The 21,328-nt window shown below is 34.5% G+C and overlaps 1 protein-coding gene across 1 annotated transcript in view; it reads right to left on the bottom strand.

Moving 5' to 3' along the window:
• The window catches only part of LOC135219574 (polyamine-transporting ATPase 13A3-like), a 445,505-nt gene that overhangs the window by 66,483 nt on the left and 357,694 nt on the right, over positions 1-21,328 (bottom strand). The window contains exon 20 of the mRNA XM_064256451.1: positions 18,942-19,172. Within this exon, the coding sequence (XP_064112521.1) occupies positions 18,942-19,172 (231 nt within the window). The remainder of the gene's footprint in view (positions 1-18,941; positions 19,173-21,328) is intronic.

The following is a 21,328-nucleotide window of genomic DNA, read 5'->3' as shown; positions in this document are numbered from 1 at the left end:
CGTTTGTTTATATGGTGTATGTATGTATGTGCGTCTGCATATGTGTATGCCTACGTACTCGTCATGTAGGGCAAAAGTGTACACACTGTATAAACGAGTCAGGTTTATGGGAAAATGAATAGGGTTACATGGGACAAAAGGGCTATGCACAATTGCACTTGCCATGCATAGCTGAATATATTTCATTGATAACGTGTGTACAGACATATTATATTTACAAATTACATGAATCTTGTGTAATTAAGTACTTATTATAAATATAGTTATATACGTAATAGTTTTTACATAGTAAAAGGAAAGACGTGAGTATGAAATCAGTAGACCCATTGGTAATTGTCTCATGCCCATCTTCAACACGTAGTAGAAAATTCCATAAGTAATACGGGGGGGGGGGGGGGGGGGTCACTTCGACCATCAAGGTCGTGTTTTTAATATATATAATATTATTATGGGTATACACGTATATATTATATATATATATATATTATATTATATATATATATATATATATATATATATATATAATATTCACTTTTCTGAAGACGCCTTTGTCAAAAAACGTTTTTGCGCACATCTGAAATATTGTATATCTTGTCATTTGCTCTTCAGACAAAGACATCGACTGTCGTGATGAAAATTACGATTTTTATGATAACGAAGTTATGGATAAGGTGAGCAACGTCTCATCCCATTCCTATTGCTTGACGAAATGAAAGTGTTATCCAGTGACGAGATGCACACTCCATCCAATTATTCTAATTCATTGCCGACTAGTTGGGTACGAAGTTTATTTTATTTTCGTAATGTGTGAGTGGTATGTGGGTGGTGTGTGGTGTGTATTTGTGTGTGGTTAAATAAAGGTATAAGCCACTATGGAACGTAAACACTGGGAATAGCTTATAACTTTATTTACGTATTCATCACGTTCCAAACTATTGTGATTCAGTTATACATATATGTGTGTATATATATTATTATATATCTTATATATATATAATATATATATATATATTATATATTATATGTCTATATATATATATATATATATTTAATATGTATATAATTATATATATATATATCTATATATATATCTGTATATATATATATATATATAATATATGTATATATATGTAATATATATATAATATATAATCGATATAATTATATATATATAATATCTATTTATTATATATCTATATTTAATATATCTTCTCTATATATATTATTATCTATATCTAATTATATATATATATGGTATATAATAATATATTCTATATAATATATATATATATGTGTGGTGTGTTGGGTTTGTTTTGTGTGTGTTTGTGGGTGTGTGTGTGTATGTATATATGTATATGTAATGTATGTATGTATGTTATGTAATGTATGTATATGTGTGTGTGTGTGGTTGTGTGTGATGTATGTATGTATTTATGTTATGTATGTATGTATGTAATGTATGTATGTGGTGTGTGGGTGTGTGTGTGTGTGAGTGTACTCTTGCGTGTTCAGGTCTGTGAGTGAATGTTTGTGGGTGTGTAGGTATCTTCAGACAAAGAGACTAGGCGAAATGGAATGTATGCCGCAATAGATTAGAAAAAATTTCAGCTATTCGTTTTGATGAGTCGGTAATAAATTATAGCAGTATTACTTCCAGACCTTTTAGTGACTTTTTATGTTGTATACGCTTCTTCCGATTACGTCTTTTATACATTACGAGAATAAAATGAACTTCGTGCCAACTAGTCGGCAATGAATTAGAATAATTGGATGGAGTGTGCATCTCGTCGCAGGATGACACTTTCATTTTTGTCAAGCAATAGGAATGGGATGAGACGTTGCTCACCTTATCCATAACTTCGTTATCATAAAAATCGTAATTTTCATCACTGCAATCAATGTCTTTGTCTGAAGAGCAAATGACAAGATATTACAATATTTCAGATGATGTGCACAAAAGCTCTCGATGAACTATTAATTTGTATGTTTCTTCAATTTGTTATTTTCAAAATAGATTATTAACTAATGTGTACATATATATATATATATATATATATATTATATATATATATATATATATATATATATATATATATATATAATATATATGTGTGTGTATGATATATATATATATATATATATATAATATATATATATATATATATATATATATATATATATATATATACACAATAGTTAATAATCTGTGTTGAACATAACGAAATGAAGAAACATGCAAATAAATAGTTCACCGAGAGTCTGGAGGACTCAAGACTACTGGGAAATGACAGCAGGAGTCTAGGGAATAGTGACTCAGATTAGGAATGGGGACTCCTAGTGGTCAAAATTAACCTTTATAATCCCATCTGGAATTTGGGTGCGCCTGTCTTCACGTAGTCTTGAGTACCCCAGACTCTACGCAGGCTATCGATAATTATAGTTTACAACCCGTGAACTGTTTATTTTGCATGTTTCTTCATTTCGTTATGTTCAACACAAATTATTAACCATCATACAAATAATGTGTGTGTGCGCGCGCGCTTCTGGTATGTACATATCTTTAGGCATAAGGACAGGATAGGATGCTTTTGTGCGACATTTTACGCCGTATACACAAAGTCAAGGTCATTGCCGAAACGATCCCCACCCAAATGCTTCAATCAATAATAACAACGAAAACAAGTAACAGGAATGAAAACTAATGTAATAAAGTTAAAGTGTAATAACGTGTAATATATATAATATATATATATATATATATATATATATAATATATATATATATATCTATATATTCTATATTATTTATAATATGTATACACACACACACACACACATATATCATATATATATATATATATATATATATATATATATATATATATATATATATATATATATATATATATATATATAATATATAGCATACATAATTAACCACACCCCCTAAGTAACAAATCATTTCAAATATGAATAATACCCTCAAATCCCTCCCCACCAACATTCCCCTTCCTCTTAGAGCTATAAAATGGATACTGGTATACAAACACATACGTATACACGCAAATACATTGTATATAACACATTTACTTACCTTTGTAATATGTTATACATTAAAAGGTCCTTCTGTAAATTCACTTATACGAAATTTTGAATATTTTTACCGTTCACCTCGTTATACGGAATTGAACGACACAAAAAATGCTCGACTTCCTGTTCGCCATCTTTTGTTTACTGCCCTATCTGCGATAAACAGCAAATGTTCTCTTCTAGTCGGGCTATGGTAGTAACTTCGTTTGTTACAGTTCCGACATAAACAATGCACCAATAATAGCTTCGGCTTAGGAAACATCAAATTGCGGTTTAATTCAAAACTCAATCACATACAATAGGTAGCAATACATGGCTTGTATTTATTGACTTATTATATATATATATATATAGAGTATATATATATATATATATATATATATATATTATATATATATATATATATGGATTTTTATAATGGTAAATGAAAATAATAAAGATTTTAAACATAACTAAGGCAAGACAGTTATATTTTGGTCATTGACAATCAATTACAAGTAAATTCCATATAATCATTTAATTCAAAACAAAGCTAAACTTGTATTCCAGTAGAAAATGGGGTGTGAAAATTCCTGGAAGCATGGAAGTACACGTTCAGCCTAAATGTAGGGTCATGCGGGATCGAGCTGTCGTCACTTATTGTTTTCATAATTCGGCAACGGACAGCAGAAAGGGTTTCATCTACAGCGAGCATATTCACCTTTAGACATAACACAAGTTGTTTACAAAATGCGGTGATCTTATAAGCCTATAATCGCTCTCCATAATCGGCCAACTGGATACGCTAATCCTCTCTGCCGGTCTGCTAAGTCAAGTAGGGAACAAACAATAAGTCATTGTAGTTTACTTTCGCTGTGTTTATTTATACTCCCTGAAATAATGAAAAAGAATAATCGTTCACATGATAATATACTTCACTGATACTTTCAGTACAGGTGGCTTTATTCCATACGTACTTCTGAGGTTATCCTCCAAAAAAAAACAAAAAAATATATGTTTTCTATTTTATTGATATTTGTTTGGAACCAAGCAAGGATTCATCTTTCATTTACCCAAGTAATTATCATTCTACGTATATCATTGCAATATTATTTGCTCACTTCATGAATATTATTTATCTAGGATGTAATCCTATTATCTTATTCAATTCTATGTATTTATTTGTTTTACATGTCAGAGCACAGAAAAAATATGTTTACAAAACATTTGCTTAATTTGCTATAATGAATTTTCACAGAAAACTGAACTTTTATGCCATAAAAATAATTATGAGCTTTCTGGAGTTTTGTTTTTTATCTGTGACTTTATTACCTGGATTCGTTATAGTAAACTGAACTGAACTACACAAAAATTGCTTGACTTCCTGCTCCCCATCTTTGTTTATTGCCGGATCTGTGATAAACAGCAATTTGTCTTTTCTAACTTGCTATGGTAGTAACATCGTTTGTTACTGAAGAAAGTTTAAGTTACCACAAGTGCAACAGACATTGTAGAATGAGGAGAGAAGTGTTATGCCATGTATAGTTATAATATAATATAATGTATTATAAGTTATATATATATATGATATATATATATATATATTATATATATATAGATGTGTGTGTGTGTGTGTGTGTGTTTGTGTGTGTTTGTCTAATATATATATATTATATATTAAATATATATATATTATGGATATTAATATTAATGAATTAATTATATGTAATATAAATATATATAATATATTATATATATATAATATATATTTATTATTAATATATATATAATATTATATATATATATATATAGTATCTATATATATATAGATATATATATAATATATATTATATCTATATATATATAATAATATATAATATATGGTATATATATGTATATATATACTTTATTATATACGTATATATATATACATATATATATATATAATAATAATATAGATAATATATATTATGTATATATATATATATATATATAGATATAATATATATATATATATATATCTATAATATATATTATATATATATATATATATATATATATATATATATATATTATATATATATATTATAGTATATATATTCTATATATATATATATTATATATATATATATATATATATATATATATGTACTGTATGTATATATATATTATAAGACAAAAAAATTAGCATCTCAGTGTCAGTTTCCTTCGTGCCTTCGTGCTTTAACTTTGTTCATATAATCATCACACTTTTAATTTTTGTGATTTATAAACAAACATATATGTTTAAATTTATATATGAAGACAAAACGCCCATAAAACACAATTTGAACGTTGTAACCACATACTCCAAGCACTTCCTTCTGTGCCCTTGTTCACTGGTAGAATATGGACAGATGGTGTGTTTCAATAGTATTATAGAAAGCATAATTAATTGTGGCAATAAGTCTCTGATGGTATGCATACCTACAGAGACTTACTACCACAGCTACTTATGCTTTGTAACACATCATCTGCCCATATTGTACCAGTGAGCAAGGGCACAGAAGGAAGTGCTCGGAGTATGCGGTTGCAACGTTCAAATAGTGTTTCATGGACCTTTTATCTTCATATATAAATATAAACATATATGTTTGGTTTTAAATCGCAAAAAATTAAAAGTGTGATGATTATATGAACAAAGTTACAGCCACGAAGGAAAACTGAAACTCTGGAGATGCTAAGTATTTTCGTCTTATTACTAAGACATGGTCACTATGTGTTGTAAGACGAAAGTACTTAGCATCTCCAGTGTTTCAGTTTTCTTTCGTAGCTGTAAATTTATTCACACGCACACACGCGTGTATATATATATATATATATATATATATATATATATATATATATATATATATATATATATATATATCTATATAGACATGCACTCACATAAAATGAAGACATTGCATCGTAGATTGAATCTTCCGTGACAAATTTAAGTATTCTGTCTTCTTTTGATTAATAATTCATTGTTGAAAACAGAACACTATATCCTGCTTATTTGGTATGATTTTAAAAGAGCCCCAACTACTGAACAAGATCAAAACGACGATATAACTTCATTACTGCCCGGAGTTCATTGAGGATATGGAATCGATGGTTATAAAATGTATTCTTGTATATAATTCAGTTTTTAAATCACCCTATAACTACTGATTGTTCATTTTAAGATTGACTCTTCGTTTTTGCTTACAATATACAGCTATGGAGGTTGAAATCACCATAAATTCTTTACTATTTTACTATTACGTATCACTATTGCCTTCTTAATAAACATACTGTGACAAAAGCCGAGGAAGAAATGCCAGTGAGGCTTCTATGCTCTGGAAGGTGAAAGGCATGAGGAGTATTATTTTTCATTATTCAGAATTTTTAACAAAAGAGTTAATGTAGACGTGTGACGCGATCTAACTATGACCTTGGTTGTTGTTTATAACAACAGGGCGACGCTGAACGTCAAAGACAGGAGGAGGAGCTAAGACGATGAGGAACTTCCCTAGCCATCAGTGCTGCCAGCGTCGGCTATAAACTAACCATCCATGAAATGCTTGATGGATGCTTCTGTTTATTGCCTTGCCATTCATAAAATAACAATTAATGTTGACTGAAATATTTACCATCACTGTAAGAAAGAAATATTCTATCTACTTAAGTAAAATTTATTACATTTGAATAACCAGAAATTATATTTTTCGACCCTTTAAAATCAGAGAAAGAGAATGGAAAACACTAAAAATATTTTTGGTTTCCTATTTTGTCACATCCCCTAAAACGGTGGTTAGTTGTTATTTTTATTAAGTAAAATTTATTACATTTGAATAACCAGAAAATAATTTTAATTTTTCGGACCTTTTAAAAATCATTATTGAAAGGAAAGCGGCAATGAGAAAACCCACTTAAAAAATTAATTTTTGGTCCTATTTTATCACACCTAAAACGGTGGTAGTTGTTATTTTATTTTTAAGAAGTTTTAATATACGCTTGAATAAACGTTCACCTTTCCAATGGTACCACTTTAGCCATGATAAATAATACAGGGGTAAAATTAGAAAGCATTTTGTGGGAACTTTCAATGCGTCTAACTCTTCAACTGTTCACCGACGGGTGAAGTACCAAGACCGGAACGTAAACAAGTTGTTCACCCCGTCCGGACCGGAGAGGGTTAAACAGATGGATGCCATCAAAGCAACTACACCATCGAAGGGCATCACTATTTTGTCCAGCAAGAGGAGCCATGTGCACGACGAGATGGAACGGCTGCTCCTCGTCTGGATAAAAGACAAAGAAATCGCTGGCGATACAGTAACGGAGATGGCAATCGCTCACAAGGCCAGTGCTATTTTCGGCGATTTTTGATTGCGCAGGCGGAAGACGAACAGAGGGGTGAAAGGGTTACCGTTCAACGCAAACCCCAGAGTTCAAGGCTTCGCATGGCTGGTTCCGAGAAATTCCGTGAGAACGGAACTGGCATCCATTCGGATGGTGCGTCATGGGGAGGCTGCCAGCTCGGACACGAAAGCGGCCGAAGCATTTAAGAAGACTTTCGACGAGATGATGACCAAGGAAGGCTACAGTTCTCAGCAGGTTTTCAACTGTGATGAGACTGGCCTTTTTTGGAAAAAAATGCCTCGTCGGACGTACATCACGGAGGAAGAGAAGAAGCTACCCGGGCATAAGCCTATGAAAGACAGGCTTACGCTCGCACTTTGTTCGAACGCCAGTGGGGATTGCAAGGTGAAGCCCCTACTGGTGTATCACTCCGAGACTCCTCGAGCCTTCAAGGCCCACAAAGTGTTGAAGGAGAAGCTTCCAGTGATGTGGAGGGCTAATGCAAAAGCCTGGGTAACGAGGGCTTTTGTTCACCGGAGTGGGTAAATCTCGTGTTTCAGCCCGACTGTGAAGAGTTTTTTTTGCAAGAGAGCGCCTCCCCCTGAAATGTCTGCTGGTGTTGGACAATGCCCTCCCCACCCTCCTGGCCTCGAGGAAGATATCCTAGCGGAGTATTTCCTTCGTTAAGATTTGTTTTTCTTCCAGCCCAACCCCAGAATCCTTCTCCTCTAGCCCATGGACCAGCAAGTGATAGCGAACTTTAAGAAGCTGTACACAAAACATCTTTTCAAAAGATGTTTCGACATCACAGATACCACAAACCTCACCTTGCGTGAATTTTGGAAGGAGCATTTTGACATCGTCATATGCATCCGACTCATCGACCAAGCATGGCAGGAGGTTTCGAGGCGAACCTTGAATTCCTTGTGGAGGAAACTCTGGCCTGATGCCGTATCCGACCGAGACTTCGAGGGATTCGACATGGGTGAAGCTGGTGCTGCTGAGTCCGAAACAGTTGACGATCCCGAAACTGTTTCGCAACCAGATCTTGACGAGATCGTTGCACTCGGCAAGTCCATGGGGCTGGTCGTCGACGAGGACGACATCAACGACCTTCTCGAGGAGCACCAAGAGGAGCTTACGACGGATGACCTGAAGGAGTTGGAGGCCATGCAACATAACGTCGTTCAAGAGGAATTCTCCAGCAGCGGCGATGAAGAGGAGGAGCCTATGACAATGGCAGAAATTAAGGTCTTAGCCGCTTTTCATAAAGTGCAATCGTTCATAGAAAAAAGACACCCCGAAAAGGCTCACACAGGTCGTATGCTTGCGCAGTTCGATGACGTTTGCCTGAGTCGTTTCAGGAACATTGTCAAAAGCAGGCAGAAGCAATCTTCCTTGGATAGTTTTTATTTTTTAAAGAGGCCTTCAGCATTAGCAGAGTAAGCAAAAAGGAAGAACCAGGTGATAAAAAAAACAGAAAGTTGAAGCAAAAAGGAAGAACCAAGTGATGAAAAAACAGAACGTTGAAAGTGGTGATGAAGTTGAAATTCTGTAAAAAAAAAAAAAAAAAGAAAAAAAAAAAAAGCCTACGTAAAAGTAAAAAAAAAAAAGTTTTTAAAAAATAATAAAAAAAAAAAAACCTACGTAATTTTTAGATTTTTTGTAAGTTAAGTGTTACAGTTTTGTTAATGTTTTTCGTAAATTTTATTTTTATAGTTTTTCCTTAAATTTTTTTGTGTTTTTCATAAAGTTAAGTTGATGTACGTACGTACGTTATCTGCCGTTTGTCCTCCTCCTCCTCCTCTGCCGCCACTTTCGGAGATAGCCTCACTCGAAAGGTAAGCTTCGACATTTTACGTTACAGTAATAATATTTCTTGTACACTAATATACACTTTATTACAGGTTTGGATTTTTATTCTTAATTTAGGTATTGAATGGTCCAAATTGTTGTAGTATTTCATTGTTTATAGGTCAATTTAGCTTTATTATGAAATTTAATGGGGTGTTTTTGGAGGGCTTGGAACGGATTAGCCATTTTACATGTATAAATGTGTTCCAAAGATACGAAAAACTCATTATACGAAGGCCGCCTCGGGAACGGATTAATTTCATATCTCGAGGTACTACTGTATACATATATATATATATCTATATATATATATATATATATATATATATATATATATATATATATATATATATATATATATATATATATATATATATATATATATATATTGTATGAAATTGGTCGCAAATTTTTTGTTGTAGTACTTTTTTTTCGTATTTTTTTCCCCGTTCAACGACGGTTTCCGGCGTTTTACGAAAGTTCCGGAGGCCTTACGTACGCTTTTTCTTAAATGGTTCAATGGAAATTTTTCCGTCCTGGGTTTACCGAAAACGCTTTGTTCCCGAAAGTTTATGAACGCTGAAAAATGCTGTTTCCGCGCTTCCGAGTTTAACGACGCTTTTAAAAAACGCATGTAATTGAAATAAACATCCCCTTTAGTTTAGGTTTAGCAACAGTTACAAATAATAAAATTCCAATTTTTTTGGTTACGTTAAACAAAAATTTTGAGGTTTTATGATTGATTTTTGACACTTTTTTTTTTCAAGTATTTTTTGGAATTTTTTACCTGACCGAAAATCATGCAATAATTCTTCAGTTTTTGCAGTCCGGAAAAGGTGCAATAAATGAATTAAAAAAAATCATTGCTGTCTCCAGTTAAAATCAAAATGTTAAAAAAACTAAGGTTTCTTGGTAGATTACACACAAATTCCAAAGGTTTAACGACGTTTTGTTATGCCTTTTTAAACGGGATACGGTTCGTATGGCAGACTAGTTTTTTGAGCGGGGCATAAATTAAATTAACGCTAATTAAACTGTAAATGGTAATTGACCGAACCAACTTAACCTCGGAAAACGGTTTTCGTTGGATTTTTTTTTTTTGTTAAGCCGTGCATACGAAAGGACGCCAACTTTCAATCGCCGTGCCTGCCTGCATTCCACTAGGTTGTGTGCCTGGAGACGTTGCTGAAATTCCTTGCCATTTTCACAAATTTACCAATGGCTCCTCTAAACGCCAAAGTACTTCCTCCGATGATAGTTCATCCAAGAATAGGAAGGTCATCACGATTGGAGGTCAAATATGGACGTGATCAAAGCGTTCGGAGGAAGGGAGCGGAAACTTAAACACCGAAATAGGCCGTTTCTTTAGGGCTTTGAGCAGGGACCACCTGGTGGTAAACCATTGTGAATGGATAAGGAACGTATTCTGAAGCAATGTTAAGGATGCTGCACCCCGATGTAAAGTCAAAAAACGGTGATAAATGAACTGAAGCAACGTTAGACCAGTAGCATTTGTTGGTGAAATGGAGAAAATTGCTCCATGATTCCCTGGTCTGGAGGAACCAGAAAACCAGCGAACGTGTTTGTCCGGTGAGCGTAAGTGTGATCCGGAGGGAAGGCTCGAGCGCTGCAATGAGGCAGTAGTGAAAAAGTTTGGCGAAGGTGCAGTGCTGGTGGTGAATTTTTCCCGCGAGTAGAAGGTTTGGTTTGTTAAACCGTTTTAAGGCTCGTGCAAATTGGCAATAATGTGAAGCTGGCTAGGGTGTGATAAGTCGAAGCAGCAGGAAACAAGTTTTTTTCCAGGTGGTTTGGCTGAAGGATTAATTAAGGATGGTGGTTACACGGCTGATCAGTCCTTTGAATGTTGGATGCGACTGGATTATTTTGGGAAAAAAGAATGCCAAAATCGAACGGTACCTTCCTTCAAGGAGGCGAAGTCAGCACCTGGCCCATAAAGCTGGAAAGGAGCGACTGACTTTGCTGTTTGGGGCCAATGCAAGTGGTGATTTGAAAATACTGAAGCCCATTCGCTGGGTGTATTTGGCCGAGAATCCCAGGGCTTTCAAGGGCATTTTCCAAGAGTCAACTCCCTGTGATTTGGAAAACATCTAACAAGAAGGGCGTGGGGTTACCTTAATGGTCTTCGAAGAGTTGGTTTCCAATGATGCCCATTTCGATGACCAGCAGTGGAGCGGTATTTGACTGTCCGAAGGGTCCTGACCTTTTTAAGGCCCTTTCTTTAGTCCTGGACAATGCCCCTGGTCACCTTTCAAACCAATTTGAGCTGACATGCCATCCTAATGTGAAGGTGGGTGGTACCTCCCACCCAATACCAACGTCGTCTGATACAAGCCAATGGACCCAGGGTGAGTAATAGCTTTAATTTTCAAAGGCTTACTACCATTAGAAGGAACCAAATACGTTTTTGCTTTGAGGGCCAATGAAAGCTAACAAGGAGTTGACACTGAAGGCAATTCTGGAAGGGCTACAACATTGCAGATGCAGGTGAAGAACATTGCAAGTGCTTGGGACGATGGTGAAGACGACCACTTTAAATGGGGCCTGGATGGAAACTAGGGTGTCCCAGTTTGTGGGGCACGAGTTTTTGTAAGGCCCTTTCTTGACCAGGCAGAAGTCGTTTCGTGGGGGGGGGGTTAGACTGTGACGGTAGGAAAGAATCGTATGGGCTAAGCAAGAGGAGCTGCAACTAAGATCTTGCAAACCCTTGATGAGTAACAGAGCTTGCTGGCTTCCCATGGAGAGGAATTGTCTGCAGAGGGACCTTTACTAAAAGGAATTGAACAACAAATGATTGAGGAAGGGAGGGAGGCGGCAACCAGAGCCAAAAAACCCAGGTACATTAACTGTTGAAAGGCTTTGTCATAGGGTTTTTACTCAATCTTGGATGAGAGCCTTGGCTTCTTTTGAGGCCAAGAAGACCCTAACGTTTTCTAGGTTTGGGAAAAAACAAAATCAAGCGAGGGGAATCATTGGATTTGGTGACTTTCTCTACCAAGGAGAAACCCTGAAGGAGAAGCAGACGAGAGGAAGTCGTGCAGTCCCAGGCTTGGACACTTTCTTTCACAAAGTCTCCAGTTACCCACCACCTCCCACTCCTAGTCCTGGGTAAGGAATTCTGAACCTGTTTTATCTAATTTATGTGTTTTACATAGGTACATAGTTAAAATGTGTTAATTTTTTAATGTAACAAAACTAAATGTAAGAGTAAATTGTAACTTCATTAATTTTCATCATTTGTAATTTTATTGCAGAAGTGGTGACAGTTCCAGATCCCCCTGTACTACCTGTGACAGTTCCAGATCTGTACTACCTGTGACAGTTCCAGATCTCCCTGTACTACCTGTGACAGTTCCAGATCTCCCTGTACTACCTGTGACAGTTCCAGATCCCCCTGTACCTGGACCCTCTGTATCAGCCCGCCCACCTGCACGTGTACAATCAGGTAAGCAATTTCATTTTTCTCATTTTCATGTTGGAAATTGTTTACACCCATACATACATCGTACACTAAACTTACATAGTGGTACAATGTGTTTTGATGTTGCATAACCTTATTATTTTTTTTTTTTTTTCCATTTCAGACCCCGTTTGATAGTGACAGTGACCCAGATGACCCTGAGCCTTTCCATGGTTTTGATGCCTCGCCCTATACATCAGGTAAGGAATCCTTAACAAATTGTATAAAATGTTTTATAAATTGCTAATAGAAATTTTATTAAAAGTGTACATATGCTACATTACATCCACCTTATAATATATTTATGTACCCTATCATTCTTTCCAGATGTAGATGTTCCCTCATCAGTTGATACGAGTATCACCTCTCCAGAGCCCAAATCAGTTGATACGAGTAGTATCACCTCTACCCATTCCTTCAGGTAAAAGAATTCTTCATTTTTTATATTGAACATACGTATTACACACTACATATGTCAAACAGTAATAACATGTGGCAGTAGTTACAGTAGTAGTAACTATCATTTATATATTTTTTATCATTCCAGACTCCCAAGCACCTGCCCATCCCACTCCATAGCCCAGCCACCCACTCTCATGTACTATATGGCCATCCCAGTAAGCAAGCCAACCACTAGAATTTGGTAAGGACATTTTTTTTTAATTAATGTTTAATATTACATATGTAATAACCATGTTATGTATGTAACATACATACTATAATCATATGTACTATTACATTATCATTCCAGACTGGCATGCACCTGTGACTTACATAAACCAGACCTCTACATAGCCTACATGTCTTCATTTTGCTGAAGGTAAGGAATTCTCAGTTGTGTTTAATGTTTGCATACGTACAATAAATTTTTGTACACCTAAGTGGTTACATACTGTCCTTTAATATTAATTCTTCATTCCAGACTGCCCATCATCCTAGCCTGTTATCTGTGATAAAGCACACTGAAGTTAGGTTTGGAATGCATCCTTATCATGAATGCTCTACACCTCCACCTCCATCTCCCACAACCTAGGTAACAGCTTTGAGACTCACTAAAAGTTGGTAAGTTATGTAGGAATTTCTAAATTAAGTTTTATACTACATGTTATATGTGATATTAAACCACTGTATGGTGCATATTACTGTATGTAACTTACTATGCATAGAGTAACTTACTGACAAAATTATTTTTTGTACATTCCAGAACCCCTGAATGATGTAGGCTATGGCCACATAAGACTTTGTCCATCCAGGTTACGTTGAATGCCAAATTTAAACTAAAGGTAAGGAATTAATTAACATACATTAACTCTTTTAGTACTCTTGATATATCTACAGTAATTAACATATGCATTCACAACTTTCTGTAGTGTATATTTTGTACACTAATTTTGTTACTTTTTCCTTCCAGAACCAACATTTTTCACACAACTCCAGGTTGTTACTACAAGTGTCATCAAGGGATAACTACTACAGTAGAAGCACCATTTTTGGATGGAAAAAAACCCTTCAGGAAAGTATACGTATCACATGTAACATGTAGTGTAACAAAGTATGAACAGTAAGGTTTATATACATACAGTAGTACATATTACATACGTACATAACTTTTTTTACAGGAATTTCCAACCAAGTTTGATTATGTACATATGTACATGTTATAAACCACTGTACGTATGGTTATTTACTGTATGTAACTTACTAAAACATACATAAACATGACTTAACTTTGATACTTTTTTGGTACATTCCAGAAAACCAGGACCCCCTCCATGATGCAGGCTATGGGCCACATAAAACTTTGTCCAGGGTTACTACATAACATAAAGGTAAGGAATTATACATAGTAGTAAACATACATTAAGTAAGTTTTATACGTACCATACTAAAAAAAAGTGACCAAGATCTCTCACATGGGATAAGTGATCAAGGTCCCTCATGGAATTGGTACTGTACACTCCTGCTGAACAGGGGGGTGTAGACCAATCATTTACAATAATGCATACCAGTTGATATTAAACCACTGTATGGTGCATATTACTGTATGTAACTTACTATGCATAGAGTACTTACTGACATACTAATTATTTTTTGTACATTCCAGAACCCCCTGAATGATGTAGGCTATGGGGCACATAAGACTTTGTCCATCCAGGGTTACGTTGAATGCCCAAATTTAAACTAAAGGTAAGGAATTAATTAACATACATTAACTAAGTTTTATACATGTTATATATGTGATATTAAACCACTGTATGGTGTCATATTACTGTATGTAACTTACTATGCATAGAGTACTTACTGACATACTAATTATTTTTTGTACATTCCCAGAACCCCTGAATGATGTAGGCTATGGGGCCACATAAGACTTTGTCCATCCAGGGTACGTTGAATGCCAAATTTAAACTAAAGGTAAGGAATTAATTAACCATACATTAAACTAAGTTTTATACATGTTATATATGTGATAGGTTAAACCACTGTATGGTGCATATTACTGTATGTAACTTACTATGCATAGAGTACTTACTGACAAAATTATTTTTTGTACATTCCAGAACCCCCTGAATGATTGTAGGCTATGGGGCCACATAAGACTTTGTCCATCCAGGGTTACGTTGAATGCCAAATTTAAACTAAAGGTTAAGGAATTAATTAACATACATTAACTCTTTTAGTACTCTTGATATATCTACAGTAATTACATATGCATTCACAACTTTCTGTAGTGTATATTTTGTACACTAATTTTGTTACTTTTTCCTCCAGAACCAACATTTTTCACACAACTCCAGGTTGTTACTACAAGTGCCATCAAGGGATAACTACTACAAGTAGAATAGCACCATTTTTGGATGGAAAAAACCCTTCAGGAAAGTATACGTATCACATGTAACATGTAGTGTAACAAAGTATGAACAGTAAGGTTTATACTACAGTAGTACATATTACATACGTACATAACTTTTTTTACAGGAATTTCCAACCAAGTTTGATTATGTACATTATGTACATGTTATAAACCACTGTACGTATGGTTACTGTATGTAACTTACTAAACATACATAACATGACTTAACTTTGATACTTTTTGGTACATTCCAGAAAACCAGGACCCCCTCCATGATGCAGGCTATGGGGCCACATAAAAACTTTGTCCAGGGTTACTACATAACAGGTAAGTAAGAATTATACATAGTAGTAAACATACATTAAGTAAGTTGTATACGTACATACTAAAAAAAAAAACAAAAAAAAGTGACCAAGATCTTCTCACATGGGATAAGTGATCAAGGGCCCTCCCATCATGGGAATTGGTACTGTACACTCCCTGCTGAAACAGGGGGTGTAGAACCAATCATTTACAATAATGCATACCAGTTGATATTAAACCACTGTATGGTGCATATTACTGTATGTAACTTACTATGCATAGAATACTTTACTGACATACTAATTATTTTTTGTACATTCCAGAACCCCCTGAATGATGTAGGCTATGGGGCCACATAAGACTTTGTCCATCCAGGGTTACGTTGTGAATGCCAAATTTAAACTAAAGGTAAGGAATTAATTAACATACATTAACTAAGTTTATACATGTTATATATGTGATATTAAAACCACTGTATGGTGCATATTACTGTATGTAACTTACTATGCATAGAGTACTTACTGACATACTAATTATTTTTTGTACATTCCAGAACCCCTGAATGATGTAGGCTATGGGGCCACATAAGACTTTGTCCATCCAGGGTTACGTTGAATGGCCAAATTTAAAACTAAAGGTAAGGAATTAATTAACATACATTAACTAAGTTTTATACATGATATATGTGATATTAAACCACTGTATGGTGCATATTACTGTATGAATAACTTACTATGCATAGAGTACTTACTGACATACTAATTATTTTTTGTACATTCCAGAAAACCCCCTGAATGATGTAGGCTATGGGGCCACATACACACTTTGTGCATCCAGGGTTACCGTTGAAAGACAAATTTAAAACTACTAAAAAGTAAGGAGAATTAATTCACTGACATTAACTTTTTTATCTTGATTATAACTCAAAGTAAGGAATTATAAACTAAAAGTAAGGAATTAATTAACATACATTAAACTCTTTTACTCTTGATATCTATAATCTACATATTGCATTCAGGACTTTGTGTAGTATTTTGTACTAATGTGTTATACTTTTACCTTCCAGAGCTACCAGACTGGGATTTAGTGTACTCCAGGATCTAACAAATACTACTACGAAGTGTACAGTGCATAATATAGTGTTTAGTGTATAATCTAACTAAGGATTAAGTGTAGTACATTGTGCTTTTTAGTGTCACAAGAGTTTAATAAGAATTATACCTTCAAGAACCATCCTTTGCCATTGAAATAACCACACTACACATCATGCAATCTACTTGCATGTCACACAGGTAAGGTCTCTAACTTTTTTCTTAGTTTAAGGCATATTTCCAAGTGTCGTTCCGGCTTACGACGATTTTCGGCTTACGACGAGCCTCAAGAACGGAACCCCCGTCGTAACCCTGGGCTGCCTGTATTTCATTGTTTATAGGTCAATTAGCTTTATTATGGAAATTTAATGGGGTGTTTTTGGAGGGCTTGGAACGGATTAGCCATTTACATGTAAAAATGTGTTTCCAAGATACGAAAAATCATTATACGAAGGCCGCTCGGAACGGATTAATTTCGTATCTCGAGGTACTACTGTATACATATATATATATATCTATATATATATATATATATATATAGATATATATCTATATATATCTATATATATATATATATATAGATATATATATATATATATATATATATATATATATATATATATATATATAGATATATATATATATATATATATATATATATATATATATATATATATATATATATATATATATATATATATATATATATATATATTGTATTGAAATTATTTCATACTGTTTAATAATCCATATAATTATTCTAAATGAAGCTCTAATATTGGCAAAGTATCTAAACTACTTGGTAGCTCAAGGTATCTTAAGTCTTTCAAATGAGCACCATATTCTTTGGAATTTCAATTCAATGGCCCTTGTTCCATACAAACAGGGTTCATAATAATAATAATAATAATAATAATAATAATAATAATAATAATAATAATAATGGCTGGTTTCGCAGAACGTAATGTGGAAGATAAGCAGAGCATAATGGTCTTTCTCTAGATACCTCAATACAAAAACTGCCTCTGTTGATTTTTCTGGCAAAACTTGCTAGTTTTTCTCCATCTTTCCTCACAGTCGCAAATGTTTACACAGCATGCTCAATGTCTTATTCATCCATACTTCTCACACTGTAATACATCTATACTTTCTTTTTCCTATGTATTTTATTATTCATGCCACACACAATTCTTTTCTCATCCATTTCTTTATCAAGTTTTAATATGTTATCGTAAAAAAAGAAAGACTAGCACTTCAGCTTCTCTAAGCAAACTTCAAGTTTATTTCTGATGGCCTGAGGAATTTCCTCTTCCTAAAAACATTCCTAACCTTCTCAGATATCTCAATTGTTTTCTATTTCTCTGTTGTCTAATCCTCCACTTAACATTCATTCTCTTTGTTCAACAGATTTTCAAAATTCTGCCTTCTTCATTATTAACTTCTTTTAACCATTAATTTTTCTCATTTATTATTTAAATATTTTGTCCTCTTTTGCATCTGTTTCCCCTTTCATCAACCATTTTACAGCTCTATACAAATCTTCTTTGCTCATCCGAGATTCTGATTTCAATTATCTCAAATCTTTTCATCCCTCGCCACCCGCCTTTTAGCCTCCCTCTCTTTTCCTTCTACGTATACCTCTTATTTTCATATCTTCATAGTAACTATAATTCTATATGGTAATGAAAAATTGTAATAACACTTCCTTATACTTACTATAATATAGTAAAAACAACATACAAACGTTTCTTAAAACATCACAGAGAGCAATACACCAAGCTAGCACTGTTCAAACACAAGGAAAGCATATGAAGCCTAGGAAAATAATGAATTAACATATATATACTAATTTGGAATTCAAAACCAGTGCAGTTTAATTTGAATCAGATCATCAAAACATGAAATGGAAAAGGAAAAATACAAACCCCACAGTCATTGGCACCATCGCCACACATGCCAACAATGTAGTCAATAGCTTGTAATTCTTCTACTAGCTGGGCTTTCTGATCAGGAGACATACGGGCAAACACTGTCCCTCTCGCAACGATTCTTGGTACTAGATCAGGAAAATATTGGCAAATGAGACCCCAAGCCTTGCCTGTTACTGCTAAATGATATCTTGCCTTATGGCTATCTAGTTGTACAGCAACATCACCCTGAAAAAATTAGTCAAACAATTCCTGTTTACATAAGCTCAGAGGATACCAATAACCAGATATTTGTTCAAACACTACAACAAATAACCTAAAAAAAGAATAGAATTAGTAGTAAAAGCCAGGGATTGATCAATATACAACTTGTCTTCGAGGAAAAAAAAAAGGTCAAAACCAGTGAACTACTTATTGTACCAGTCTATTCTTTGGGAACTGTCATTCTGTGACTTTTAATCCTCCATCATTAACTACAATATATATATTTGTTAAAAAACCACTTCATCCATTTCAAAGTGGTATGGAAAGCTCATAATGAATTACATTTGCATCAAAACTACTGAAGACTTCAAAGTTCTATTATATTCTTACAGTGAAATGAAAATAAAAAAGAAAGAGCAATAACCATAAAGTTTGCTCAAAAGAGAAGAGACTGAGTTGTGTTTCAGGAAAAAAGACAGCTTTATCTGTAGAATCATTGTGTACGTATTTCCATTTTAAACTTGTTTTGTATCATACCTTATAGCAAACCCTGACTAGCCTTTACACCAATTAGTACTCTATATTTTGTGAAATGTAAAGATTCTGCTACAACTTTATGGTATAGTTCTATAAAAGGATTTTGACGTAAGGAAAAAATCTATTTCTGGGCGATTGGCTCGTGTCGCCAGCGAAATATCCTTTAATCTATTGTATTTTCTAGGGTAAATGTACTAACACATACCAGAGAATAAATAAAATAAAGAAAAAGGTCAGTATAACTGACTCGCTCACCCTCTAGGAGGGTGTCGGTATGAACACTAGGCGAGTGAGACCACTACCACGAGCCAAATGCCAATAGAAATCTCCCACTACAAAACCCTCCAAGAGGGGAGCCGTCCCACAGAGAGAGCAGCTCGTACTACTACTACTCCATCCCATGCTTGCGACTGCTGCGCCTCTGGTGGCCATCCTGAAGTTAGCAGACAATCTTGAGCGAAGGGATGGGTAGGGGGGGTATTTCGCTGGCGACACGAGCCAATCGCCCAGAAATAGATTTTTCCTTACGTCAAAATCCTTTTTCTGGGCTCAGCTCGTGTCGCTTGCGCGAAATCGTACCAGAGAAACAGCACAAGATTGTAAACAAAGTAAACAGAATATAATAAAACAAAATAGGTCTCAAATAAAAGATACAAAATAAATGAATGAATATAATTGCTAAAAAGATACAAATACACAGTAAAACAAAATCAGAATTATGCTTAAATTACCCTTAAAACTAATTATGTTAATAATATAAGGTAATTTACATATATACAAATAGGTACAATGATTACCTATCATAATAAATCTGTGTAACAACATGTATCAAAATAGAAATAGCAATTAATATAAAGTTACATAAATACTTGATCAATCTCAAAATATATCTCAGGAATGTATATGACTTAATATACAAAACCCGTAACCATTGTAATATGATGTATCCCCTAGCATAAAAATAAGGGGATAACATCTATGAGATCAGTATGGTAATCAGCTGTGTGTGTCCCTAACCAGACAAAAGGGGCACTATACAATCATAAAGCAGCTAAGACACAAGGTGAATGCTAATGAACAAGGTAGGAATAGACGAACTGTTGGGTGAGGCAGGTAGAAAGGAGGACTGAATCTTCTACTATAATCTAGCTAGAGTCAGGGGAAACTATGTTACCCGCTGCTACTGCTGGGAATTTCAGAGCTTCCAAGGACTTAAGGTAGTGACGTTTGAACACTGTCGGCGATTTCCATCCGGTATACTTCTTTAAATCATCAAAATTCATATGTTGGAAGTAATTAATTGAGGTGGCTACTGCCCTGACATCATGTGCTTTTGGAAAGGAGTCAGGATTGGCTTGTTTGATAAAGTACAGGATTTGTTGCCTGATGCCTTTAGTGGATAAAGTACCACCTTTTTCCCTCCTAAAGAGGGGCCCCGATGAGGAAGAGGAGGTCCTGGATAGAAAGGCTCGTAAGGTTGAAACTGGACAAAGGGAAACATCTTGCGGAAGGGGTAGTACCTTCCAAGGTTCCCACCTCATCAAAGGATCTTCATTCTTTGCTAAAAACTACGTTCCGGAGAAAGTAGCACTTCCCCTGTGGGAAGGAATTGAACATGATCCGGATCTCTGGATAAAGCCGAC

This window comes from Macrobrachium nipponense, chromosome 1 (assembly GCF_015104395.2).
Source record: "Macrobrachium nipponense isolate FS-2020 chromosome 1, ASM1510439v2, whole genome shotgun sequence".
NCBI classification, from domain to species: Eukaryota; Metazoa; Arthropoda; class Malacostraca; order Decapoda; family Palaemonidae; genus Macrobrachium; species Macrobrachium nipponense.
Note: the sequence above shows the minus strand (reverse complement) of the source record. Positions and strands in the feature narration are given on the sequence as shown.